General features: G+C 58.1%; 3 protein-coding genes across 3 annotated transcripts; all 3 read left to right on the plus strand.

Moving 5' to 3' along the window:
- Nucleotides 1-11,118: 11,118 nt before the first annotated feature.
- Nucleotides 11,119-13,864, plus strand: B0H18DRAFT_1124098 (uncharacterized protein; the record flags this gene model as incomplete). The annotated part of the gene is made up of 7 exons (XM_048034792.1): nucleotides 11,119-11,382; nucleotides 11,435-11,895; nucleotides 12,224-12,350; nucleotides 12,412-12,543; nucleotides 12,619-12,715; nucleotides 12,785-13,732; nucleotides 13,782-13,864. The coding sequence occupies 7 exons, from the start codon at nucleotides 11,119-11,121 to the stop codon at nucleotides 13,862-13,864; spliced, it is 2,112 nt and encodes a 703-aa protein (XP_047887840.1).
- A 5,286-nt stretch (nucleotides 13,865-19,150) lies between these two features.
- Nucleotides 19,151-20,508, plus strand: B0H18DRAFT_62392 (uncharacterized protein). The gene is made up of 3 exons (XM_048038824.1): nucleotides 19,151-19,465; nucleotides 19,519-19,837; nucleotides 19,908-20,508. The coding sequence occupies exons 1-3, from the start codon at nucleotides 19,255-19,257 to the stop codon at nucleotides 20,074-20,076; spliced, it is 699 nt and encodes a 232-aa protein (XP_047887841.1). The 5' UTR covers nucleotides 19,151-19,254; the 3' UTR covers nucleotides 20,077-20,508.
- Nucleotides 20,509-23,267: 2,759 nt separating this feature from the next.
- B0H18DRAFT_1124100 (uncharacterized protein) lies at nucleotides 23,268-23,692 on the plus strand (the record flags this gene model as incomplete). Its single annotated transcript, XM_048034793.1, has 2 exons — nucleotides 23,268-23,324; nucleotides 23,381-23,692. The coding sequence occupies 2 exons, from the start codon at nucleotides 23,268-23,270 to the stop codon at nucleotides 23,690-23,692; spliced, it is 369 nt and encodes a 122-aa protein (XP_047887842.1).
- Between the last annotated feature and the right edge of the window lie 1,687 nt (nucleotides 23,693-25,379).

Raw genomic sequence — 25,379 nt, forward strand, 5'->3', positions numbered from 1 at the left:
CCAGCTCGTGGAAGCCGTCCGTCTGCGTGCGCGTGAGCACCGGATGTCAGACGCGGCAGACGCGAGCGACGCACCTTGGGGAGACGGAGACACGCAGGGAACACAGCAGCGACGATCGCGCGGCAGAAGAGAAGGAGGACATGGTCCAGGCGTCGGCGGGGCCGAGGGCAGGCCGGGCGATTGGCACGTTGACAGGCAGTGAGCGAGCGGCGAAGGCAGTCGCGCGTCAGGGGCACACGAGAGGAGCAGGCACGGGAGACGGCAGTTGCCGGAGGCGAAGAGCAGTGAGGGGAAGCAGTCCGTCAGCAGCGCTTCCCGACCGGCACGAGAGCGCGACGCACCGAGGATGACACGGTCGCTCCCCTCGAGGAAGCCCGCCCAGTACGCGGTGCCCATGAAGCCGTCGTGGATCGCGATGTACGGCCCGCTGCCCTCGCCGACGCCCGTGATGTTCCGGATCATCCAGTGTGCGTTCAGATAGCTGTGCAGTCCAGAGTGAGCATGAGACAGCGATGATGGATCCACAGCGACGCACAAGGTGGTGAGCACAGGCAGCGTGATCGTCTGCAGGAGCGCCTCGTTCACGATGCTAAAGATCGGGATGACAGGCTGGTACTCCGGCTGCAGAGCAGTTCGTGAATGTCCGCGACGAGATGCGGCACAGCAGAGCACGCACCTGGGTGATAAACTCCGCGATAACACGTATATACTCCAGCGCCCTCTCCGCATTCGCGATGCCCATCATCCCGTTCAAAAAGTTCACCGTGCCCAGCTTGCCCGAGTGGTTGTACCCTGCGCCCCGCGATCAGCGCCTCAGTAGAATACAGCGAAAGGATCACGAAGACCGACCGTTCTGGCTCCCAGGGATGGTGTGCAAGTCGAGGTTGACACGGAGGCCGTACTTGCGCGCCCACTGGAACACCTGCAGGATGTAGCTCCAGCACATGCGCGCGACGAACGGCTCCGCGACCGTCGTCCCGTCCGCGACGCCCACGTCGCTCCACGCCTCGATCGCCCAGAACGGGATCGGCATCCGCACCCAGGTCAGGCCCGCACCTACGCACGAACCCCCACGCCCGTCAGCATTCCCAGCGCGCGCGCACGACGTGCGAGAGACAGGCAGGCAGACTGCTCACCGGCGATCTCAGCGATGTCCTGCTCCGAGACGAACGCGCCGTAGTGCGCCTGCATGACCGCGGTGATGTTCGCCTGCGCGCGGAGCGCGGTGTCGAGCGTCCACTCGTCGATCGCGCCCGCCGCGGCGTACTGCTGGTAGTACTTGGGCGTGATGAACGGCTCGAGGACGAACAGCCCGCCGAGGTTCACGCCGTTGATGCGGTGCGTGCTGAAGTTCCACGGCTCCGACAGCGGCGGCGTCCACGCGTTCGCCCGCGCGGAGTTGTTGAACGGGTCCGCGGGGTCGTACACCCCTGCGTGGAGAGCGCGCGGTCAGCACATGGCGCGGGGCGGGCGACCGCGGGGAAACGACGCTACTCACAATATCCACCAAAGCTGTTCGTGTACGTGAACGTGCTCCCGTTCGCCATCGTCACCGTGCTCCCGTTCCCGCCCGTCACCGCGCCGCCGCCCACGCCGCCTCCACCACCCTTGCCCGCAGCGCCGCTCGCGCGGTCGCGGTGCGGCTTGACGGCGACGAACCAGACGGGGAGGACGACGACGAGGACGAGCGCTGCGAGCGCGAGGCCGCCGACGAGCCAGATCCACGGCCGGCGATAGTGGTACCACGGGCGCGCCGCTGCGCCCGCCGTGCGCGCCTCCCCCGCCAACGCCTCCTTCGAGCCGGTCGACGCTTCCTTGCGATGCGCGGCCTCGGGGTCCGGGTCCGGGTTCGTGCTCTGGGGGACGAACGGGCTGGTCTCTGCGGCGGCGGCGGCGGCGGGGCTGGCGTAGGCGCCGACGGGGGTGGAGGGGACGGAGGGCTCGAGGGCGGCGGTGCTCGGGGGACGTAGGGGCCTGCGGCGGCGGAGTCGGCGAAGGAGTCGGCGCGCCCGAGGGAGGCGCGGTCGCCGGGCGCGGTGACGGGCGGGGGCGGCGCGAGGCCGGAGGACTCAGAGGACATCGCGGGGGGCGCCGTGTCGGACGGAGGGGAGCAGCTCAGCAGCAGGCTGAGGAGCGCACTGGAGTGGGGCTGGATGCGCGCGCGTTCTTGAGGGCAGTCGATCGCATGCACGTGGCGGAGATAGGGCAGCAAGCGCGCAGGTGCGGGTCAGGCATGGCGTCATGGGCTCGCGCGTGCGAGAAGAAGCGCGAGGCGAGGGCGCCGGGTCCGCCGCTGGCAGATGCCGCGTGTCGGTGGGATGTCGGGGTTGGCGCGCCGCGAGGGTGATCGGCGGCCTCCCGCCGTACATCCTTATATGTTCCAACGGGGACTTGCCGCGCTCCCTCTCCTCTACGAGCTGCTATCGCGTCGCGCACACCAAGGGGTGCGCCCGCTGGTCCTCTGGGCAGCGGCACAAGCCTAGAAGCGCGTCGCGGCAGGCGGCTCGGATCACTCTGTGCACCGCGCTTCGTGCGGCGAACCTTGTTTCAACCTCTCAACGTTCAACCCGATCCTCCATCCCATTTTTCGTGCCGCTCAGGGCGTCTCCAAGCTCTCCGATGCCCTTCATAGCAAGCTCGCTTGAGCTCGCTTCAACGCCCCCGATCACATTGACCATGCCTTTTGAGGTAGATTATCTGTTCGGGAGTAAGGACAGGTCCGGATATGATGGCAGCGACGTCAATTGTGTTCAATATATTATTGCTGAAAGTGAAACTACGCCAGCCTGAAGGAAAAGTTCGCAAAATCATTATTACATAATCTCGTGTGGCTTGTCACTGCTCGTACTGCATGTGGAGCGCATCGTAAATCTCCGTATCCCACATATCGTTCAAGAAAAAAAACATCGGGATCTCGAGTGCAGTCGCTGTGTTCAGTGACTTGTCCATAACAGGCCCTGTGTGTACAGGAGCCAGCTCGACAGGACGCATGATGTTAGCAAGCGGGAAGACCTCTCCTGCACGGTGTATGATGTTCGCAGCATCCCTGTAACAGCGCCGCTGAAGCCGATACATGGAGATGTCTGCTGTACGAGCAGGGCGCCCTTCGTGATTGAGGTCTGCAAATAGAAAGTCTTGAACGTAGACGAGGGGAGTCAGTAAATGTGGGGGCAACAACTGGTTTTGGTGACGGGGTATAGGTTCAAAAACCATTCGCACTTGCACGACAAAGGAACCTGATGTCATAGTTTCAGTTCAAAGATTCGGTCAAGGAATATGCGAGTACTACCCACCAGTTGGCCATGGCTCCCCGTCCGCCCTGAAACTGTCCACGAGGACTGGGTCGCACAACCCATATGGGTGGCTCTCACTCGGCGGAAACGCCGTGAGTGTCTGTGGTTCTGTGTGGATGTCCGGGTTCTGGACAGAGCGAATTTGTATACGGTATTTCTTCCAAATCCGCAGGTGATCAAAGCCCAGATCGGTCAATGGCCCTGACACTCGTACAACGCCGCCGCGTCGAGCTGGAGAATCAATATGAAAGCCAAGCGCGTAGTCTGCGAGAGCAGCCCGGAGGTCTACAAGCTTGTAGATGTTTGCTGCCTCGTTGACGCTACATGTCATATCGGGGCGGCGGTTTATGTGGAAGGCGATATCGGAGTCGACTGCAATGGTCCCTGATACAAAGAGATTGCGCACGGGGTGTGGGCCACGGATACGAAACTCTGTACCTGGATCGGGGAGAGCATGCAGAACCCACGACCGTGCAACGTCGACATGATCATCTCGGTCTGGCCTAGCATTCTCCTCGTCATCGTCCTTGCTGTCCTTGTCGTCGTCATCCTTGTCGTCGTCATTGTACTCGCCCTCATCGTAAGGTGTTGGCAGCCTATCAACGAGTTCCACACCGTTACTTTTGAGCAGTGTGTATAGTCGGAAATTCCGCAGTTTCTCCACACGGTCAAGATGACGTGCGACCTGTGGGCCAAAAGTGGTGCGCTGGCGGTTGGTACGTGCGGCGAATGGAAACTTTGCCTCGGTTCGCAGTAAGCGTTCAACTGCGTCACAACTCCACTGTGGCAGTGCACCACTAGACAAGATGAAAGGGACGAAGTTCGTGAATAGCTCGAGCTTGGGAATTTGCCAGTGATTGAGTGTTCCCCGTCCACCAGCGTCCATGATGGCCTGCTTATTCTCGTGGAAGGTACGGAGGTGTATCGTCATCCAAGCAAGGGACTGGGGAGTATGACGGGGGCTCTGTGCGAGAAGAAAGAAATCGAGGATTGCACGCATTGCACGCATAAATCCAGGTGTGACAGCGCCATGGAGAAGAACAACTAGGCTGCGCATGATCTCCCGATACATGCGGCCTGTCATCTGCTTGACCTCGGAGACGCGTCGGAGGTGCGGGTAGCCGATACGTCGATGTAATGCACCAAAACGGCGGTCGAGCTCAGCAGCACCAACGGCAATCTGAGCTGCTTTGACAAGATGATCCCAAAAGAATTTGTACACGGAGTGGAGGAGGTCGGGGACACAGAACAGGGATGGATCGGTGAGAGGATAATCGCGCCACCACGGCTTGTGGACACCGTTGAGTCCGACCTTCCTGCATTCTCGTTGGAAGTCATGGAGCTGCCAGGGATCGAAAAGCCGCTTAACATCATGGAGCTGTTGCAGTGTGTGGGTCTTCGTACGAGGAGGACGTATCAGGCCATCGCCAAACTCTGCCGTGCCAGCCATTGAGACCGGCGAGACACTGCTGCTTAGCGCAGCCATATCGAGGTGCTCGACAAGGTCACCAGAGAGGCCAACAATAGGCGGGAAGACTAGACGGACGTTGCCAAAACCATCTGCGAGCTTGACGCCCTTGACGGCAGCCTCCTTCAGGGATTTCAGGATGATGTCCATTGCCTTGTGGAGTACGCGGTTAACGAGGATGGAATTGTAATCAGGATGGACGTCAAATCGGGGAACAGGTAGATAACCTATGCAGATCCATGCGTGGTTGGACAGTTGGACAGCTTCGCACGAATTGTGGATGGTATTGAAGCAAGGGTCATGAGGAGTGGGTGCATTTCGACGTCGCCTGTGTTGCTTGTGACAGCGAGTTTGTCGGAACCAAGGTGGACAGGTGCGATGGCGGCGCCGGAAGGCAGCCTATTCTATTGAGCAATATGGTGACAAAGATTAATATGCACGCTCATGCTGTAAAGAAAAGACGAAGATGCATACCTGCATTTCCCACATCTGACAAGCTGTTGTATAGCCAGAGAAAACACGCTGGCCACCGGCCGTATGATCTGCACGCGGTTCAACAGCGCTGTACCGGGCCCAGGCAGGATTGCCAAAGAGGTATGCGAGGCATTCTACACCATCACGATGGATCAGTTTGATCGGGCCATCGTGAGCAACAGTATCGTAGCCTTCAACATTGATTGTCGCGCTGCGCCAAGTTGGGCCGGATGGAAGGAGCTCGATCCAAGACCGAAGAGTATGGCATGTTCGATACGATGGTGGATTACGGCGGACCTGTACATGTTCAGTAAGTTCAGTCCCTTGTGCTTCAGATAGGTACATCCAACGCACGTATGCAAGCTTCAAGTACTGATCTATCTGTGTCGAGGTCAGTGCCTCGTTCAGCCACTCTGCCAACTCTGTCTCGGCTTCGTCTGGGAATGGCCAGAAAGGGTTCACAGTACGGTTTTGTGAGTATTTGTCCTTGTCGAAGGCCTCAAAAGTATTCGGACGCTTCTCATCCTTATAACGGTACCCAGATTGTGGATGGAGAATGTAGGTATCATGGGGGCCGCTCTGGTAGGCCCACTGCTGTAGATGAATATTGTGTTGGTGAGCAGAGTCAAGGTTGTTAAGGTTACAAAGTCTCAGTCGCGTCCTCGTGGTACTCGACTCGATTGCTACACTACCTGTTAAGGTTACAAAGTCTAGGAATACAGTATCAGTGCCCAGCATCCGAGAATAAAACTACAAACAGGCTTACCTCAGTCGCGTCCTCGTGGTACTCGACTGAGGTAGCTCTACTCTACGCGCGTCCGTTGAGTCCGTTCGTTCGTCACGTGTCCGTGTCATCACAAGCGCCCGCGTCTCGGTCCCACCTCAACACTCCCCCGGGGCCGCGACGCGCATGTAAAGTAAGTGTTTAAGTAGCGTAGGTAAAGAAAGTGCTTTCGTGAAAATGTCCGCAGGATTGTCCGCACCAGGAATATGAATAATCTTCAGCTGCTTACCCCGAATCGCCTCTCGCAGCCAATGGTACCGGATGTGCAAGTGCCGTACCCGCGAGAAGTTCGTCGAACGAGTCGCCAGGCTTTCTCCCCCAGCGCTGTCCATTCGAATCACCACAGGACGCTGGATCGGCACGTAGATCTCGTCCATGAAGTTCGCGATCCAGACTCCCGTCTGCCCTGCGTGAACGGCAGCGATGTATTCGGCCTCGGTGGTCGACAGCGTCACCACCGCTTGCCTCCGCGAGCTCCATGAGACTGGTCCGCCCGCCATCATGACGACGTGTCCGTGCGTCGACCGTCCCGTGTCGGCGCAGTCGCCCTGGGACGCGTCCGAGTAGATTGTGGGTTGGAGACCTGCTGAGTGGTTGCCGTCGTAGGTTATCCCATAGTCTAGGGTCCCTCTGATATAGCGAAGAACACGTTTGAGTGCGCGCCAGTGCTCGTACGACGGGTTCGCCATGAAGCGGCTAAGGAGTTGGACCGGGTAGGATAGATCAGGGCGAGTCGCGACGGCGAGGTACATAACGGCTCCAAGCGCTTCGCGGTAGGGGATCTTCTCCATTTCCTCGCGCTGCTCAGCGGTCGCCGGCTCAGCTTCCTTCGACAGCTTGCACCCGGGCTCGAGTGGTGCCTTGACCGGGTTTGAGTTCTTCATCCCGAACCGGTCAAGCACGCGTTCCGCGTACGCACGCTGGGAAAGACGCATCGTCTTTTGCGCCCGGTCTCGCTCGATCAGAACACCTAGCATGTACTTCAGCTCACCTCCCCCGCTGAGCCGGTACCGCACAGCGAGCTCGGACCGCACGGTTGCTAGCCCTTCCTCCGAATCCGCCGCCTCCCCGATGTCGTCCGTGTACGTTGCGGTAATAGCCAGACCGTCTCCGTCGAACCTCGCCCGTACGCACTCGTCCGATCGCGATCGCGAGAAGCCCAGGTCCTGGTACGTCTCGTCAAGGTGCTTCCACCAGTCGTTTCCCGCCTGCATGCACCCGTACAAGCCACGTACCATCCTGCAGACGTGAGTCGGAAACTCCGCCGAGACGTACCCAGCCGGTTGTTCCATGTAGATAGTCTCTTCCGGGGATGCATTGAGGTATGCTTTCTCGACGTCATCCTGCGCCATCTCCATGTCGCGTACAACCGCCGTCGCACATACCAGTCGTAGAGATTCGAACCGCACGACAGAGGCGTGGGTCTCGAAGTAGTCGACGCCGGGTATCTGCTGAAATCCTTTCGCCACGAGCCGTGCCTTCGGTTTCCACTTCCCGTTGGACTCCTCGTCGCCGTTGAACTTCCGTGCGTATACCCATTTGTTTCCTATTACGTTCATGTCTGGTGTGCGTGGTACGAGCTCCCATGCGTTGATTTTCTTCAGGCCATTGATCTCGCTGTCCATCGAGGGCGTCCAAATCTCCGATCGACGGCATGCCTCTTTGTAGGTCTCCGGTGTCTTGCCCCCGCGGTACCACCGGACGTCCCCGTCACTGCCTGCAGACGTCGCCTCCGTGAACATGGCCAAGTAGGCGCCCTCCGGGCTCGGATTACGCGGGGCAACCCCATCGTCGTCGACGGCCCACGCTTCTCCCTTGTCGCGCGCCGCCTGTTCACGCTCGTCGGACTCGTGTGACTCACGTAGTTTCTGGCTCGGTGCCGTGGCTCTCGTCGATCTGCGCGGTGCTACTGCCTCCCTCGGCGCTTCGATAGGTTCATCCACCTCTGCTGGCCTCGCCTCTCCCGCAACTTCCGGCTCCATGCGCTCCGGCTGACCGTCGGGCTCCTCTACGACGTGTCCCAGTTCCTGCTCCTGCTCCACTTCCTCGACATGCACAACGGTCGGTGTGTCCTGGATCAGAGTTCGGTGCCCGGGTCCTTCCTCAAATATAACGTCGCGGCTCCGGATCATACGACCAGTCGCTGGGTCCCACAGCCTGTAGTTCGCATTCTCGGTGTACCCGACGAGTATACACCGGATTGACTTTGGGTCTAGTTTTGTACGCGTCTCGTCGGGGACCTTCGCCCATGCCACTGATCCAAAAGCTCGCAGGTGAGCGACGTCCGGCACGCGTCCGAACCACGCTTCGTAAGGCGTACGACCTCCTTGGCGTGCAGAAGCCGTCAGGTTCTTTACGTACGTCGCCGTCTTGTACGCCTCCGCCCACAGTCTAACTGGCAACCCTGCATCGAAGAGCATGGACCTGGCATGATCGCCCAAGGTTCGATGCCCGCGCTCTGCTATACCGTCCTGCTGGGGCGTGTACGGTGTCGTTGTCTCGTGGATAATCCCGTGCTTCCGAGTGAAAGCGGCCCACAGTGCGTTGTCAAATTCGTGCCCGTTGTCGGTACGTATGCGTAAGATTTTCTTGCCCGTCTGCAACTCGGCCATCGACTTGAAGCTGCTGAAAGACTCGAGAGTCTCGCTAGCTTCCTTAGTTTTCAGGATGTCAAGCGCTTCGAAGGATGATTTTCCGTCGTGGAGGGTCATGCTGTGGTATGCTCCGCCCAATGATGGCTCCCGTGCACGTCCCGTCAAGTCGATGTAGATTCGCTCACACACCTCCTTTTCGACGCTCGACGACGTAAAGGGCTTGCGAGGATGCTTCCCTTTGATGCAGTCCTCGCACTTCCCGAGCGGCATCCCTCCGACTACTTCCATGCCTGTGACTGCGCCGGATCTCGCCATTTCCATCACAGTACGCTCGCTGGCGTGTCCGAAACGGCGATGCCAAGTGTGTACATCAGCTGATTTCGCGTTTGTCAAGGACGCCAGGGCAGTCAACTTTCCCGAAGTTGCCGCGTTCGGGATCGACTGTACGTTGACTCGAGACAGCACGACTTCGTATAGGTTGCCCGCGGTCATCTTCCCGACAAGGATAGGGTTTCCTCCGCCTTGGCCTATGATTCGCATCTCCCCTCCCTTGATCGCAATGTTGCACCCACTACCGTCGATCCGCGATATGGATATCAGGTTCGCCGCGAGCTCTGGTACATGGAGGGCGTTGCGAAAGGTGACTACCGACTTCTGACCTCCGATCGTCATCTCGGCGTGGACGCACCCGACACCGATGATAGTGAAGTTGGCGCCTCGTTTCGCGCTGCTTCCGGCGTGTGGGGTTAAAGGGAGGTACTCAGAAAAGTCTGCGCGGTTCGTGAAGTAATGATGGCTCGCGCCCGAGTCCAGGTAGGCGCGTATCGTCCCGTCCGCTGGTTCATCCTGGATGAGGACTGCGCTGGCCATGAACACGTTGTAGTTGAGGGCCGCGGTAGGAGTCGCGAAGGATGAGGAAGGGATAGTGGTCGCCGGAGTACTGACGATCTGTGCGCTCGCCATGGGATGCGCTAGGTCGGCCGGCGAGCCCTTCTTCGGTCTCGGCTGCGACTTCCAAGTCGACGGTTGTTGGCCTGCCATCCCTCCGCCCTCGCAATAACACCTCTCCTTCGAATGACCCTTCCACAGGCACCAGTCGCAAATCATCGCCGCCTTCGCGGCCGTCATGAACGCTGACGTATGCTGCTCGACCGGCGCTGCCATCTGCGTGACTCCGAGTGGATTTTGGGGTTGACCGGTTCGTAGCATTTCGTTGTCGTGGACGGCGAGGATTGTCAGGATGACGTCTTCTGGATCGGATTTCGTAAGAAGGCTGGCCGTGATATGGTTGTATACATCGCCCATGGATTGGCATATGATGATCGCGAAGCGGTGGTCGGTGAGAGGTGATGCCATCTCGTTACACGCCTTGCGACGACGGCGTAGTTCCTCGAAGTGGGCATGGATGTCTGAGCCAGGGACGTACTTGCACTTCTTCAAATACTCCTCGGCGTTCATGACCGCCAGCTCGCTTCGCCTCTCCTTTATCGCCAGTAGAGCCGTCCAGAACTCGTACGCTGTAAGACCGAAGGGTTCAACACCGCAGATCGATAGATCCATGTTTAGCGTGCATGTTGCCTTCGCGTGCAAGTCATTCTTGTTCCATTTGGCAAGCTCGGTCTCTTCGGCTGGGGTGGGCGTGGCGCCGGCGGGCTTAGGCGCGGTCGTCTTTCCGAGCAAGTGGCCTAGCTTTCCCTGGAGTTCGACGATTGTGAGGATTTTGCTCTTCCACTGCACCCAGTTGGTGCGAGTCAGGTGGAAGTTCTCAGGGAGTATGATCACTTTGTCCTTGTCGTCCGACATCGTGGGTATATGCGTTTTCGGTGACTATATGCGTGTGAGAACGGTGGTTTTGCCGTGGAATCGTCGAAAACGGGTGGTTGTGCCCTTAAAGCGTCGTCGGTTTGTACGAGGAAGCGGTCAGAAAAACGAGACGGGGCTCATAACCTGTTAAGGTTACAAAGTCTCAGTCGCGTCCTCGTGGTACTCGACTCGATTGCTACACTACCTGTTAAGGTTACAAAGTCTAGGAATACAGTATCAGTGCCCAGCATCCGAGAATAAAACTACAAACAGGCTTACCTCAGTCGCGTCCTCGTGGTACTCGACTGAGGTAGCTCTACTCTACGCGCGTCCGTTGAGTCCGTTCGTTCGTCACGTGTCCGTGTCATCACAAGCGCCCGCGTCTCGGTCCCACCTCAACAAAGGTGAGATACAAAATCCTCATAGGACGTAAAGGCGGTGCTGCATTGACCATCTGGGCAGACAATAGGGAAGCCATGGTTGTACCTTCGCTGCTGTGGGTCGTCCATTGGCACCTAGAATCAAAGCTAGCAACAGTATTACACTGAGAGTCAAGAGGTTCAAGTTGCGTATGCTAAGCTTCAACGGCTTCAACGGTATGAAGACTTGGAGATACGCCTGCTATGCCAAGTCACATGATCTTACTTGTATAGTGGACTCGGACTTAGGAAGTCTTTACTCATGCCTCACACCTCAACCGTCATGTCACTTGCCCGACCCCGCTCGCAATCGGAGGGTACTGCAACCCCCAAGCCTCCTATCACCACCTCTGATGCTGTACGCATTCGCAACGACCACCTCTCTGAATCATACCGCCAGGCCCTGCTCGACCCAGAGTATGCTACCGTCCGGTACAGCCTGCTGCAGCCAGACATTGCCGATGAACAGCGCTTTCTAGATGCGTTCGGGTCTACTGAGCGGATTGAGCATCTGGCGCACCACTTTCCGCTTGCCCTCGCTGCTCAGGTATGCTCTCAGTTGTGTTTCCGTGCGAACTAGCTACTAACATAGCCACAAGGCTGAGCCTATTCAGCCTGCCATGCTCGCTGATCTCTCCATCGATGGCCTCGCGGAAATGGTTGCTTCAAAGAGACAGTCTGTCACTGCACGAAGCTCTGAGCTTTCGACGATGCAGGAGCAGATCAGCGAAAAGTGTCGCCAAATCGAGCTGCTTCACGCGCTGTCCGAGACTCACATCCACTGTCTCCGCCTCTCCCACATGCAGCTACAGGACGTGGAGTCTTACATGCGTGCTCGGAAGATCGAACACATCGTCGAGGAGCTAGTTGCGGAGAAGCTGAGGGCAGAGCAGGAGCGGAAGTTGAGGATCATGTCCGCCGCGACCCTTGGATTTCTGGATGCTCAGGAAGGCGAAGATTCCTCCGGCTCAGACCCGGAGACTGACAGCGAAGGAAGCTCCGTTCGCACGAAGACAGGCAATTTCGAGCCGCTCCTGCCCATGAAGGAGAAAGAGCCACAGTAGCTCTGTCAACACGATGCCAGTGCGTTTCCTACTCTCCCACCCCTGAACCTTCTGACCGCATGCAAGTAGGTTTATGTGTACATGCCGAGTGTTGTCGAGCTTCCCAGCATCCCTCTTCCCCCGCTGCGGCCTCTATGTTGTTCTATCTGTTCTCTACTGCTCTATCTCTACGTACTGTGCTGCTACAATGAATGGTGTACGTACATCTCTGCTTCTGTATGAATATCACTTTGGGTATGCATGTTCCGAGAGCTAAGAATGGACGCCATGCTTGGATGGTCAGATATGCACGATGCAAGTCATCGGGTTCTGACATGCCTGTAGATTTGTTAGCCACACGGTTCAATCAACTACACCAACTCTGAGCCTGATGACTGACAAAGGGCAGAACACGGCGACAGCTAAGGGCACGAACAAGCCCAAAGCTGCATCTAAACCAAAACAAAGCAAGGTACGTGATCTAGCCTTGCTGCAGATAAGCACGGACAAGCTGAGTCACAGCATGCATTTAGAACGTACGAGAGCTTCGCGCTGCAGGCCTCAACCCATCGCACAACGCTGAAGACCCGCAATTGAGAATCACATCTGAGCAGCCTCTGCGACCACAAGAGCACAGAGTGAACATGACACTTGAGGAGCACGAAGTACGTAGACTGTACTTCCTTCAAAAGTTATCCCATCATGATGATGTCGCATCTGATACTGTACAACTTGTGTAGGATTATGTCCACTCTGTGCATGGTTACGGTGGCCCAAACAACATGCCAATGACGGCACCTCCAAGTCAAGCTGGCACAGGCATTGCCAATCTCCTTGGTGAGTTATTTTCTTCTAGCTATTCTACGGCTTTTACATATGGTGATGCGTGTTTTGGGACGAGCACAGACCCTCAGGCTGTTCATCACGGCTCGAGCCATGTCCCACCGTACCAGCAGAGTCATCGCGACCTGCCTCCTCCAAGTTCTCAATTTGATCAGCAGCAGCATAGCGCTTTTGACTCTCATCCATCACTTCCACCGCTGCCTACAATGATGGGTAGCTTCACTGGGCCTTCACAATCCCAATCTACAACGATCGGTGGCTTTGCTGGACCTTCACCACAATCCCAGTCTGCGATGATGGGTGGCTTCGATGGACCTCCGCAATCCCAGTCTACGACAATCGCCGGCGGCTTTGCTGGACCTTCGCCGCAATTCCAGTCTGCGATGATGGGTGGCTTCGCTGGGCCTTCACAATACCAGTCTACGATGGGTGGCTTCACTGGGCCTCCGCAATCGCAGTCTACGACGAGGGCTGGTGGCTTCGCTGGGCCTCTGCAATCCCAGTCTACGACGATCGCCAGCGGCTTCACTGGACCTTCGCCGCAATCACAGTCTGCGATGATGGGTGGCTTCGCTGGGCCTCCGCAATCGCAGTCTACGACGAGGGCTGGCGGCTTCGCTGGGCCTCTGCAATCCCAGTCTACGACGATCGCCAGCAGCTTCACTGGACCTTCGCCGCAATCACAGTCTACAATGATTGCCGGCGGCTTCGCTGGACCTTCGCAATCCCAGTCTACGATGATCGGTGGCCTCGCTGGACCTTCCCAACCCCAGTCTGAGCCTCTACAATCCCAGCTAGCGAATGCTTACCAATATTATAGCAATACTAGTGGCCCCAGCATGCAGCCCATGGGACTGGCACGGTTTCGTCCTCCTAGAGATTTCATGGACCGACTTCCTACCGTCCAGCTTTCACAGCCCCGCGTCATCTCAACAGTCCAGTCAAGCACTACTGTACTTGACCAATCTCGCAAGCGAACTCGACCGACGAATCCTCCCAAGGCAACACAAAGTAAGCTTTCACATCTCATCGAAGCAGTTTCTAACTGCTTTCACAAAAGGTGGCATGACGCCTCACGAAACCGATGAATGGGCAAGCCGCAACACTCAGTTCTACACCAGATGCTGGCATGCTCATGTATGAATACCTGTTGTTAGCACAAAGGGATCATACATAAATCCCAGTACTTACAATTCCCCTTCATGTATGAAAGCGCAGTAATCACTGCAGCCGGCGCCCCGCTCACTACCCGAAAGGGCAGCTGCCCTTTATGGACCACCCAGGTCACTGGGCCCGGGCGCCGGGGAGAGCTCGCGGCGGCGACCCTACCCAAAATGGGCGCCGTCGCGCGCTCTTCCTCTTTGGGTCCTGTCGCGGGCTCATCGGGCGAATGCGATCGCAACGAGTGATCAGCGAGATCTGACGTTTTCTGGGGCCAGGTACAGTACCGTATATAGTGACTTCTTTGGCACCGTGCCTAGATGGTTTGTATCTAGATCCGGCAGATGGATAACATGTATGTCGTGCCCCATGACATATATGCTGCACATGTCGCACTCCTCGACATACACTAAAGGATTTGTTCGTCGCAATGACAATGGCTGCTTCAAGCCTTGATGCAATTCGCATGAAGGGCCAAGGCAACCCTCCTATTTTGGTATGTTTAAGGCCTTGACAAATCATCACGCTCAGTCAAATGCAGCGGCCTTAGAGATCCACGATATCGACACTACGCAGTATACTAAACACTACAGAACAGGCGGATAACGCTGCAACACTGACTATGCCATACTACTCCTGCTCATCGCCCGCCTGTTCGTCGCCCGCCTGTCCGTCGCCGTCCAACCCATCACTTTCCCATCCGTCGCCCATAGGCCCACACAGTTCGTCCTCCCACTCCTCATCCATATGCTCCCACTGGCATGCCTCGTGGGCCCTGCCCAAAGGCTCGCTCGCCATGCGTAGTGCTTGCAGTATGCTGCGGTGACTCTTGTTGATGGGTGGGTCGTGCTTACTGACGCGTTGTTCATGCTCGTCGACACAGCGCCCGACGAACAGACGCGTTCGTCAACGGTGTGCCCGACATGTTTGTCGATGCGGCGCCTGGCGTGTTCGTCGACGCACTTGTTAACGCATGATTCGTGTTCGTTGTCGCCCTGTTTGTGCCCGTCATCCGCCTCTGTCAGGTTCTGCCCGAGCGGCCACATCCCTTTGTACCCGCCAACACACTCACCCTGTCAACGTGCCATTCGACACGCTCGTCGACGCACTCGTTGACAAGAGGGTCAGTCTGGACTCTGGGGCGGGTAGTAGATTAGTGCATGCATAGATGACTAGGCCAGGCGAGCTTACCTGGGTAAATTCACCCCTGAATGTGTCTCGGAACCCCAACCGTTGTCTTCCGTGTAGAGTCGAGTATGAAAGCAGAATGGTAGTGATACAGTAGCACGCAGAAGCGACGTGAGCCTTGCGGGCGCCCGTAAACTCAACGTTTGTGTCTATTTGTCGTCTCACTAGATTTGGCAACCCCGATGTGCTCGGGCTGTTCCTGGCCAATCAGAACACGTTTAACGGTCCTACTTAGGCCTGCAACATACCTGCGATTTGTGATCGGGACGTTTCCGCACCGTGTATGCATGTATTGTATGCTGGAACGGGGATTAGATACATGTTTAGTAGGATTTACGACAGCAGATGAGATGTAGGACAACATTCTCGTGTTCAATAAGGATATTTAGTGTACTGTCCTGGTTTTCAGCCGAGTCTCGAGTCATAATGGGTGTTCAGCCAAGTCTTGAGTCGTGATGAGTGTTGCGGCGCGATACATACTGGACTCAATGATAACACATTCATTGTATATATAGATTGTATTGTGCCATTACATTTCATTGAATGTTTGAACATTGCACACAAGTGCGATGTTTTCAGATTAAACGAAGCCAGCACACGGATCTATTCTACATGCTGCATGCGCCCCGGCCCTGCCCACTGTCGCGGTCACCTACTTCTCGCTCATGTGCCCACCTTGCGTTCGTTGGCCGCGCTTGCGGCTCTGCACGCTCGCGGTCGCCGTGCGTGTGGTGCTGGTCCGCGCCCTATGCTCGCCTGCCCTCTCGCCCTCGCCCTCTCACCCGCTTGTCCTCTCGCCCGTCCGCCCTCCCAGTTTCCCGCTCACCTGCTCGTCCATCTACCCACCCGCTCGTCTGCTTGTCAACGCATCCGTCTGCTCATCCACCCGCCGCTTGTCCACCTGCCGCTCGTCCACTCGCCCGCCCGCCCTCTCCGAGTCGTCCATCCGCCCGCCCGCCCGCTCGTCCACCCACCGCTCGTCCACCCGCCCACTCATCCGTCCGGCCCCCTGCTTTCCATCTGCTCGCGCGCCTGCGCCTGCATTTGTCGGCTGCGTCTGCGTGCTGGGCATTCGCTCAGCGCGCTCGCGGTGGGCATGTGCTGTCGTTAGTGTCTGCCGGCTCTCCTACCCGCCCAAATGCTCACTTGTCCGCTCTTCTTCCCGCCCGCATGCGCTCGTCCATCCTATCCATCGGCACGTCCGCCCGTCTGCCCTGCCCGCCTGCCCTGCCTGCCTGTCCTGCCCGCCCTCGCGTCTGTGCCTGCCAGTGGGCTGCGTTTGCACGCGGCAATATCCCTGCGCGCTCGCGGTCGACGCGCATGTTATGCTGCATGTCGCCGCGCCCTGTGACCATGGTCAGCTCGCTCGCTCGTCTGTGTTTGCACTCACCTCGATGCAAGCCCTTCGCTGACACACCCGCCGTCCCGGGCAGTTCGTCAGCTTCATCTGCATGCAGGAGAGCAATGCGTCATGCACGCTACGCTCTGACGACGTCGGTAAGTGATGTGGGATGGTGGAGGTGGGATGGTGGAGGAGGGATGGTGGAGGAGGGTGGAGGTCGCGAATGGCGGGCGGAAGCGCTCTTTGCGGCCTTCCGGGCTTGGCCGAAGCTCACGCCACGCAACGGGCAGGGCGGCAGCGCAGGAGATCCGAGATCGTATCCGATCTCAGATGCGCTGACCCCGATGTGCATCCAAATGGGTAGGCTCGCATCGCGCGCCAGTGGTACCGCCCCGCCGGGGCCGAAAACCGGGCTGCCCCGGGGTAGCTGCCATATCAGGTAATGACCGACGGCGCCTCGTTCATACATGACGGCGTCTCGCTCATACATGAGCTAGTGGCAGCTCATGTATGAGAATAGGCCTCGGTAAGTACAGGTGTTTATGTATGATACCTTTGTGCTAACTACAGGGATCTCATACAAGAATATGCCTATATGGCCTGAGTTCTACGACCATGCTACCACAAGACGCAGCACCACCCGCGAGACTGAGGGCCAAGAACCACGCGATTCAGCCAACTTGAAGTCCATCTTTGAAGGTTTCCGCAATGAGCTGATCGAAGTCATCAAGCCTCGTATCCAAGCATACGTTGCCACGGAGGTTCCATTTCATCAGCAAATTGGGCAATTGCTGAGCATCTGACCAGCTGACAGCTAGCTCTCAGAAGCTCAGTTCACTCAGACTTACCAGTCGCCTTCAGAGACAGACAGTTGTCAGAGAGTATCTCTGTACTCTCAGACTCGTAACAGCTCTCAGTTATTGCTTGTACAGTACTCAAACAGTCACACCAATACTTATTGTTGACGTACATTGCTCACACTCGTAGCACCGAGACTACCTTGCGCAGCGTCGGCCAATCCAACGTCAATATATTGCATCATTAGCTATATAAGTATATACAGATATGAAGCTCCCCGTTTGTCGGCCATGCCTGCACACAGGGCATTAGTCCTGCATGCTCACAGCTGCCATGTACGTCGTAGTGTACACCATTATGCCCTATGCCCGCCCGCTTGCTCGCCCACCTACCCGTTCGCTTGTGCACCCACTGTCTGTTCGTCAGCGGCACGCTCGCAGTCGGTGTACACACCGTGCTTCACGACGCTGGCACCTGTTCCTGCAGTTAGCGTGCCCACCCGCGTGTATTTGCACTCACCCGTCTGCACTCGCCCTCGCCCGTCCCCGCCGTATTCTCGCCTGTTTCTGCTACATGTTCGCCGTCCGCACACCTCCCGCCTGCGCCCACGCCCGCACTCTGCTCGTCGCTGGGGCTGTGCCCACGGTGTGTTTGTTGGCAGCACCTTCGCCGTGTATGCTTGGTATGAGAATGCAGGTAGAGGGCGTGACGCACTGCCCGTTTGAGCAAGCGTCCGAGCAGGCGGGAATCCGAGCGGGCGGGAATCCGAGCGGGCAGGAATCCGAGCGGGCGGGCGAACAGGGGAGCGAGGCGGATGAGCAGGTGGGTGAGTGAGGGAGCGAGGTGGATGTATAGACGAGTGAGGTGGGTCGGTAAGCCAGGCAGGTCGGCAGCAAGGTCAGCGAGCGAGCGGGCTGGCGAACGGGCTGGCGAGAAAGCCAGCTGGCGAAAAGACGGATGGGCGAGAAGACGGATGGGCGAGAAGACGAGCAGACGAGAAGACGGGCTGGCGAGATGGGCTGGCGAGCGTATGCACGCGTGCACAAGTGAGCGAGCGTCGCACTCACCTGTAAGCTGTCCGTGTTCGACGCGCACCCGTTCACGGACCTACCGGGAGCGGATCCGCGAGGGTGGCGGCCCCGTCATCTCGCTCATTCAAGAGCGAGTTCGTAAGTGGGCATCGCGACGAGCGTGGTGTGCTTGGCGACTGGGGCTTCTTGAACGCACTGCCATGCGCGAGGACGAGAACGTGCGCGTGGCCTTACTCGAGCATCAGGTCGGAGCTGGAGATGCCGCTGGGGAGTATGACGGAATCATTTCCGCTGAGGTCCAGTCGGCGCGGGGATGAGGACGTCCTAAACGATGGGGACGGGACTTGGATCTTGAAGCTTGGGATGCGCGGACTCGGATGGAGAAGACTCACCGTCGTTGTCAGTGTCACCAACGAGAAGCACTTATATTACTTACTTTTGTGGCCCACCTCCCCCAGCTCCGTGCTCCCTTCGCTTCTCCGTCGCTTTTTGCGTGAGCTTAGACGCTACCGCGCAGTGTCGACGCTGAACGCTGAACGTTGAAGTGGAGTCGGCGGGCTGCGACTCGAGAGAAGCGCTAAGCGCCTCAGCCACGACACGTCACGCGCGCTCGCCGGACTTCCTCTCGAGTTCGCCTTGCGATTCACTGTCCGTCCCTCCTCCCTGTCTGCTTCGCCGTCGCTTGCCCGCCGCCGACCTCCAGTACACGCAGGTGGGCCCGTCCGCAAAAGACGGCACGTGCATCGGACCACCGGACGGCTCAAGATCGTGTTATACGCGGCTGCGACGAGCTGAGACCGACTGAGACAGCAGTCAAGCGCTTGAGGCAGTCTGCCGTTCTACAGCTCGAACACGACGGGATCAAGCGCGAAAGGCCTCAGTCCAGACGGAGAAGTCACAGGAGTGAGGGGCAAGGACCAAGGCAAGGCAGAGACAAAAAGCGAATGTGAGTCGTCTATTGTGTACCTACTAACGACTTCTGTTGCTAGACACTACGTGCATTGACGAGCTTTATGCTCGTGATGCCTACTTCCCCACCAGCCCGCGCATCTAGCCCACCCTCTCACTCATTCACTCGCCCCCTCGCGCGCGCCCACCCACTCTCACCTCCAAGTTCCGCCCGGCCGCGCTCGCTCACTCATTCACCACTTGCCCAGCCGCGCTTGCCTCATCTCCTGCTCACCCGCTCATCCGTGGGTTGCGGCCGCAGGGTTAGCCAGTCAGGTGAGTGCACCGCTGTCCTCCCCGACCCCATTGCCAACCCCGGCAAGTGACAGTCCACCAGGACGACCGGACAGAGACGAACCCGACGAAGACGGCCCCGACCGGTTCGCTCGGTTCCAGCACCACGCGCGGTGTATCCTCTCCACCAACGGGCTTAACCGCTCGCCCGTCAACGTCTTCGTCTGGTGCGCACTCTCTGCGCGAACCGCGGGAAGCCGCTCCTCCCCCGCCTGTGCCGCACGGTCTCGTACGTCGACTCGGCGTTCTATGTGGACTTCCTGCTCCTCATCCCGTGGACGCCGCGCCACATCGACGTGCAGCATTGGGACAAGGCGTACGGCCCGAAGTACGAGATGTCAACGAAGACGAAGTGTGAGTACATGCGAATCCTGACGGCGCGCGACCAGCTGACGACACAAGCCTGCTTGCGTAAACCCGACAGTTATGCACCTGACAGGCCTCAACATACTGCGCACGGACCCACCAGCATCGAAGAGTTGGCCACCTACGGATACAGATCACGAACCGACGCGCACTGGTACGATTCGGGCCAGTTCGCTGTACATAGCGTGCCCAAGCCCGGTACGACAGCTCAACGAGCAGGACTCTGACAAGCAACAGCTCACCAGGCACCCGGCGTGGCGTGTAAGGGCCCGCTGAGCGACAGCCTGGCATGCCCAGCGCGAGGCGCATAGGGCCGTCAAGGGTGAGCATGCCGCGCCCCAGCCCGAGAAGGAGGCAGCCCACCGAGTACAAATGCAACAAGCGGGAGCAAAGCCTACCCCCCAACGCATCGGCCAGACGAACCCGCCACACGCAAGCTCGACACAAGCTCGACGCATGACGAGCACGAGCCAGCAAATCAACACACCTAGGCCCCCAAGTGCCAGGGTGTGCGCGAGGTCATGGAGCAGAGCCCGACGAACAGACCCTCGATGCGTGCGAGCCCACTGACAGTAGCTCGTACAAACCTATGGTAATGATTAGCATTATTCCAATTGTACAGCAGTAGTGATCCGTAGATTAATATATTTGATTGCCTCGATTTCGTATGACCTGGCTGATCTGACTGACGAACTGAGCAGTCTGACGGGTTGTCTGAGCATCCTGAGGATCCTGTCTGACGAGTTAGTGTCGAAAAAAATCGAGGTCATGAGGGCTGAAGGTCTGAATCAATCTGAAGCAATCTGAAGGTTTCTGAAGGCTTCTGAAGCCCCTGACACGGCCGTCAGACAGATTGCATGTATTCCTGATGTTCCAAGTAGTGAAGCCCTCTTGCAGAGAATTGCGCAAGAAACGCAGGCTGCTCTGGCGGTCAAGCCGACGATTCGGGAGAGCGGTTATGATGCAATACATGATGACAAACTCATAACAAAGGTATGGTACGTTGTGGTTGAGATGCTCCACGCTAAACTCCCTATATACAGGTGAAAAATGCGGTATCGCAGTTTCGGGGACGCTTCAAGGATGTTGCGGCTTATCTCCTTGTCGTTGTACACCCAGAGCTTGCCCCACCTGGACTTGATGTCCTCTGCGAGGACAGTCCATACGAGCTTGAGGAAGGCGTATTTGACAGGGAGGAGTTGTGCAGCCTTAGGAAGGATGTAATCTTGAGGCTGCTGTCAAATCGTCCTCAATCGGCTCTCATTCATAAAGTATCTGCTCCGAACTTCGCTGAGGTAAGATTTATCAACGTTGGAATACGATCCTACTCACATAAATCAGGCCGGCACAAGTGTCACGGTCACTGGCCTTTTTGAGGCAGGAAACCTCGTCCCGCACATCATCGACGCTGTTCTCTTCAAAAGACCTTCAAGCCTCGGTCATACCTTCGCCAACCTCTTTGTCAATGGCGTTCCAGACCCTGTATTCACACTTGCTGCGTGTGCAGTACTGTGCAGTGCAGACGAGCTCCGGACTGGAACGTACTCCCTCCGTAACTTCACACGAGAGGTCTACGAAGAATACGAGACGGGGATAGCTCAGTTGATTCGAGACATCAAGCAAACACGTCCGGATCTGGCTCGACGGTATGAGAATCTGTCCAAGAATATCGCTCAGCGTGGTAGGTGAGTATACACTCTTCATTCATCGTCAAGCCACCTACTACACAGTCTATTACAGCGGGTGGACGAGGGGGCCCATTGCAATTGCAGCTACGACATACGAGGGAGCCTGACGTTGAGCTTGGAATCCGAATGTACTACTAGATATCGAGCCGGTCTGACCGCTGTCGAATAGCGCACACTCTGCATGTATTCTACCACCAGTATCACGAACATCGTATACGCTTCGAGGTTCAAATGTTCAAGCCCGGGTACTAGGCTACGAATTGAACTGTTTTCCAAGCTCCTGACGGTGAGACTGTATAAGGTAACTCCAAGTTGCGCCGGCGTCACGGGTGGCTCTTGTCCTCAGCTTTGACCAGGCTTCAACCACTCCGCGCCAAAGGAAGAGACCCTCCTGAGCGCAGTGTCCTCTATCTGGCGGACTTGCTCACTTCGTCTTGTGTCCATTCACCGCTCATGCAGCCAGACCACTGGCACTTGCTAGTATCACCTCTGACGCACTGGTTTGGTCCACAACCTCTTCGCCCACCCTCTCACTCTCACCCTGCGACCGCGCAGTTCTCGCACTCCTCCGATGTCACCTCTGTCTCGCTCATCTCCATCTGGGAGCACAAGCTCACACTCCCCCACCTCTTCTGCACGTTTGTCCACTGCAAAGCGCCCTTCACCAACGCTACCGTTCTCTCCGCGAGGTGCAGCGCCTCCCTCCGACACTCCGAGTCTCCCCGCGCACCTCGGGCAGCACGTCTGCACGCTCTGGAAAGAGAGCATCAGTGCGGTGGTGCCCACGAGCAAAATGGACATCTTCCGTGTGTGCCCCGCCGTCGAGCACTTTGCCAGTGGAGAGTGCGTCGAACTTTCAAGAACCCAGCATGCGCCGCACCGCATTTGGTCCAAGTCCACGCCTACATGCCACCGCTAGCCTAGCCCTTGGTTGGACCGGCTAGCCAGCTGGACCCCAGGGTGGCATAGTAAAGCGTCCCTCCCTGGTTTGGACCGGCGAAAGCTGGACCCCAGGGTGGAGGCATTCACGGCATCAGGTCCGTGCAGATGCTCCGCAAGCATGCCAACACTTCTGGCCAACACCCAGAAGCTCTGAAAGGCCCCTCGCCGACGTCCATCATCAACTGGAGGTTGAAGGACACCATTGGAAGCGTTGTATAGGGTAAGTTCCTGATCTCTTACACATTCGCGTTCGCATTCACTATCCCTCTCTCGCCCGCTCTCACCTCCACGCGCGTACTGCCGTAAATGCCTGCCTGCCATCGCCCTCGCACTGTGACGCCTGCCTGCCCTCGCCCGCTCTCGCCGACTTGCCCACTTTCGCCGACTTGCTCACTCTCGCCGACTTGCTCGCTCTCGCTGACTTGCTTATTCTCGCCGACTTGCTCGCCCGTTATCGTCCACCGTTTCCCTCTCGCCTGCCCGGTTTCCCGCTCGCCCTCCTTTGTCCACGCTCCCTTGTCTGACGCCCACTCGTCCACGCGCCCTCATTCCCGCGTCTGCCCGACTTGCCTGCTCGTTTGCTCGCCCATTCTTGCTCGCCCATTCTTGCTCGCCCATTCTTGCCCGCCTGACCGCTCCCACTCGCCTGCGCTCACCTTCTCGTCCGTAGTCGCGCACAATGCCTGTGCATGGCGAAGGATTAGGACGCCTCCGCGCACAAGCCGGAGGCCTGTCGCTGAGACTCAAGCGAGCAAACCGAGCTCATCGGTGCGGTCGTCGTGATGTGCATGTCTACGCACCGCGACCAGTTTGTCCACGGCCAGTTCAAGAGGCACGCGAAGGAGGTGAGCCCCGCGGCCTCCCCCTGCCCCACCAGCGACACGTACTGACCCGCACGCAGCTGACGCACATTATTGTCGAGAAGGAGAGGAAGTCCGCGTCCTACCGTGAGGGCCGCCTCGATGCGCTCTTGGACGAGAAGGCGGGCAAGGTCAAGAAGTTCGCGAAGGAAGACCCTCCGCAAGGTGGACAAGAAGCGGCGCGAGGCCCGCCTCCGCGTCCCGTCGTCCGCGCAGCCCGCCAGCTCCGCGTCCCTGTCCATGCTGTCCCCCGTCCGTGTCCAGTGAGGGCGGCGCCGCGGCGGCCTGGCGGTGTCATTCTGCGATGGCTCCGATATGCGTCAACGCTTGAGGAGCAGCTTCACCCGCCGTAGGCTCGGCAGGTCGCGGACGCCCAATATGGGCGAGAGGGCTTGGTACATGTCTGGCAGGAGTGACCGCGATGGAGACAAGCACTCGTGAGTTGTGTGCAGCTCGGTGCTCTGATCCAAGAAAGGGGCCACTGGCTGGCAGGCGCAGTCGTGGGGAGAGAACTCACGACGAGCCTGCCATGTCATCTACGAGAGTTCTACGAGAGTGGATATGTGTATTGTGCCTTTGTCACTAGGATACGAAAAGTGTATTGACGTCCTCGCTATGAAACTTGCTCTGCTACTACTACTGCTATTACATATTGTACACTGAAGTGGACTGGTCGTGTTTTGTCTGGAACCCTACACCGCTGTGTGACCTGCGCCTGTCCTCACACCGTGTGGCGTGCAGTGTATTCGATTCGATTTCCACATTAGCTTGCATTATCTCACTTTGCTACGATTACATGGGTGTGCAATAACTTGCAAACAATTGGAATGCCGATAACAAATCCGTTAGGGTTGTCAGCGTTGCTCGAATCTCCATCCAATCGGAAACCACTCCGGCCTGCTTCCCATGATCGAGTCGGACTGCCAATGCATTTGCAATTCACCGACTTTGCAGATGTCTGGCGGGCCCTCGCCAACGCCTCACCCCCGTTCTCAGCCTCCCACTGTCCATGGTCGCTGGAGCCTGTAATAAAATCCTGCCTGGGCGGGGCGTCGAGGGATCGCGGTGCGATAAGAATAGTGTCGAACGAGGTACGGTGCCCTGATCTATAGATAGAACGACTCGCAGGCTCACTCCACAGGGCCCGCATCACTTGCACCTGCACGTCTCGCTGCGATGCGGCTTTGGTGCTCGCGCCCAGGCATGCCAGCTACATACAGCGCGCCGGTCGGATGCTCTGAACTCGGAGTCAAACACGCTCAGGCAGCGACGTGCGAGACTGGCACCGCTACCTCCGCTTTCTTCCTCTCGTCAGCCCTGTCCAGACGGCGCGGAAATGGCTGGGACTGCACTCGTGCATACTGCGGCCTCGCTCTTCGGTTACTTGGGGGATCTGCAGGACGCCCAGGAACGACCCCAGCTCGCCACTGACCCGCGAATATTCCAGGCTCGTAGGACCGGCCTTCTCCTTCTCCCAGCTATGGCGGGCTGGCACTCGCCGGGGGCGATACGCTGGTGGACTTCCCCGGGCCCCCGCGGCTGAACTGGAGAGGGCGCGGTGACCCTCCGCTGCGCTCCTGCGACGTTGCTTTGATGTTCGCCTCGGATGCATGCACGCGCTCGCGGACGGCAGGTCGGCAACCGAGCAACCGAGCAACAGGAAACTTGAAGGCGCGAAGGCGGAGGGACTCGGCCGTCGCGGCTTTTGCTCCCCGCTCGCCCACCTATACTGAAGTTGACATCCGCCCGCGACGCCCCGGAGCCGGCGTCGGCCACCCTCGAGCACGGCCTCCTGCCGCGCACCGCACTACATAACTTGCTCCCTCCCCGGGCTCGCCCTTCGCAGCGAGACCGCGCAAGCTCACGCGCGGCGTCGTCGGGCCGGGGAAGGCTCTACGCTTTCGTATACCCGGGAGGACAAGTGCGCCGGCGGCAGCCGTATCAGTCCGCACTCTGAATCCGGGGCGTACATACGAGACGCGCCTCATCTAGGGGTCCGGAGGTGTTCCCGTACGTGGTGTGTGTATGCCTGTGGGTGGG

This window comes from Fomitopsis serialis (assembly GCF_022376445.1).
Source record: "Fomitopsis serialis strain Sig1Antser10 chromosome Unknown B0H18scaffold_114, whole genome shotgun sequence".
Lineage (NCBI taxonomy): Eukaryota > Fungi > Basidiomycota > Agaricomycetes > Polyporales > Fomitopsidaceae > Fomitopsis > Fomitopsis serialis.

What these genes read in the sequence shown, in the direction of transcription:
- B0H18DRAFT_62392 (XM_048038824.1), top strand. Translation starts at nt 19,255, where the DNA reads ATGCTCGTGATGCCTACTTCCCCACCAGCCCGCGCATCTAGCCCACCC. An exon ending in CCGCAGGGTTAGCCAGTCAG is followed by an intron (nt 19,466 to 19,518) that starts GTGAGTGCACCG and finishes GGCAAGTGACAG; the next exon opens with TCCACCAGGACGACCGGACA. An exon ending in GATGTCAACGAAGACGAAGT is followed by an intron (nt 19,838 to 19,907) that starts GTGAGTACATGC and finishes TAAACCCGACAG; the next exon opens with TTATGCACCTGACAGGCCTC.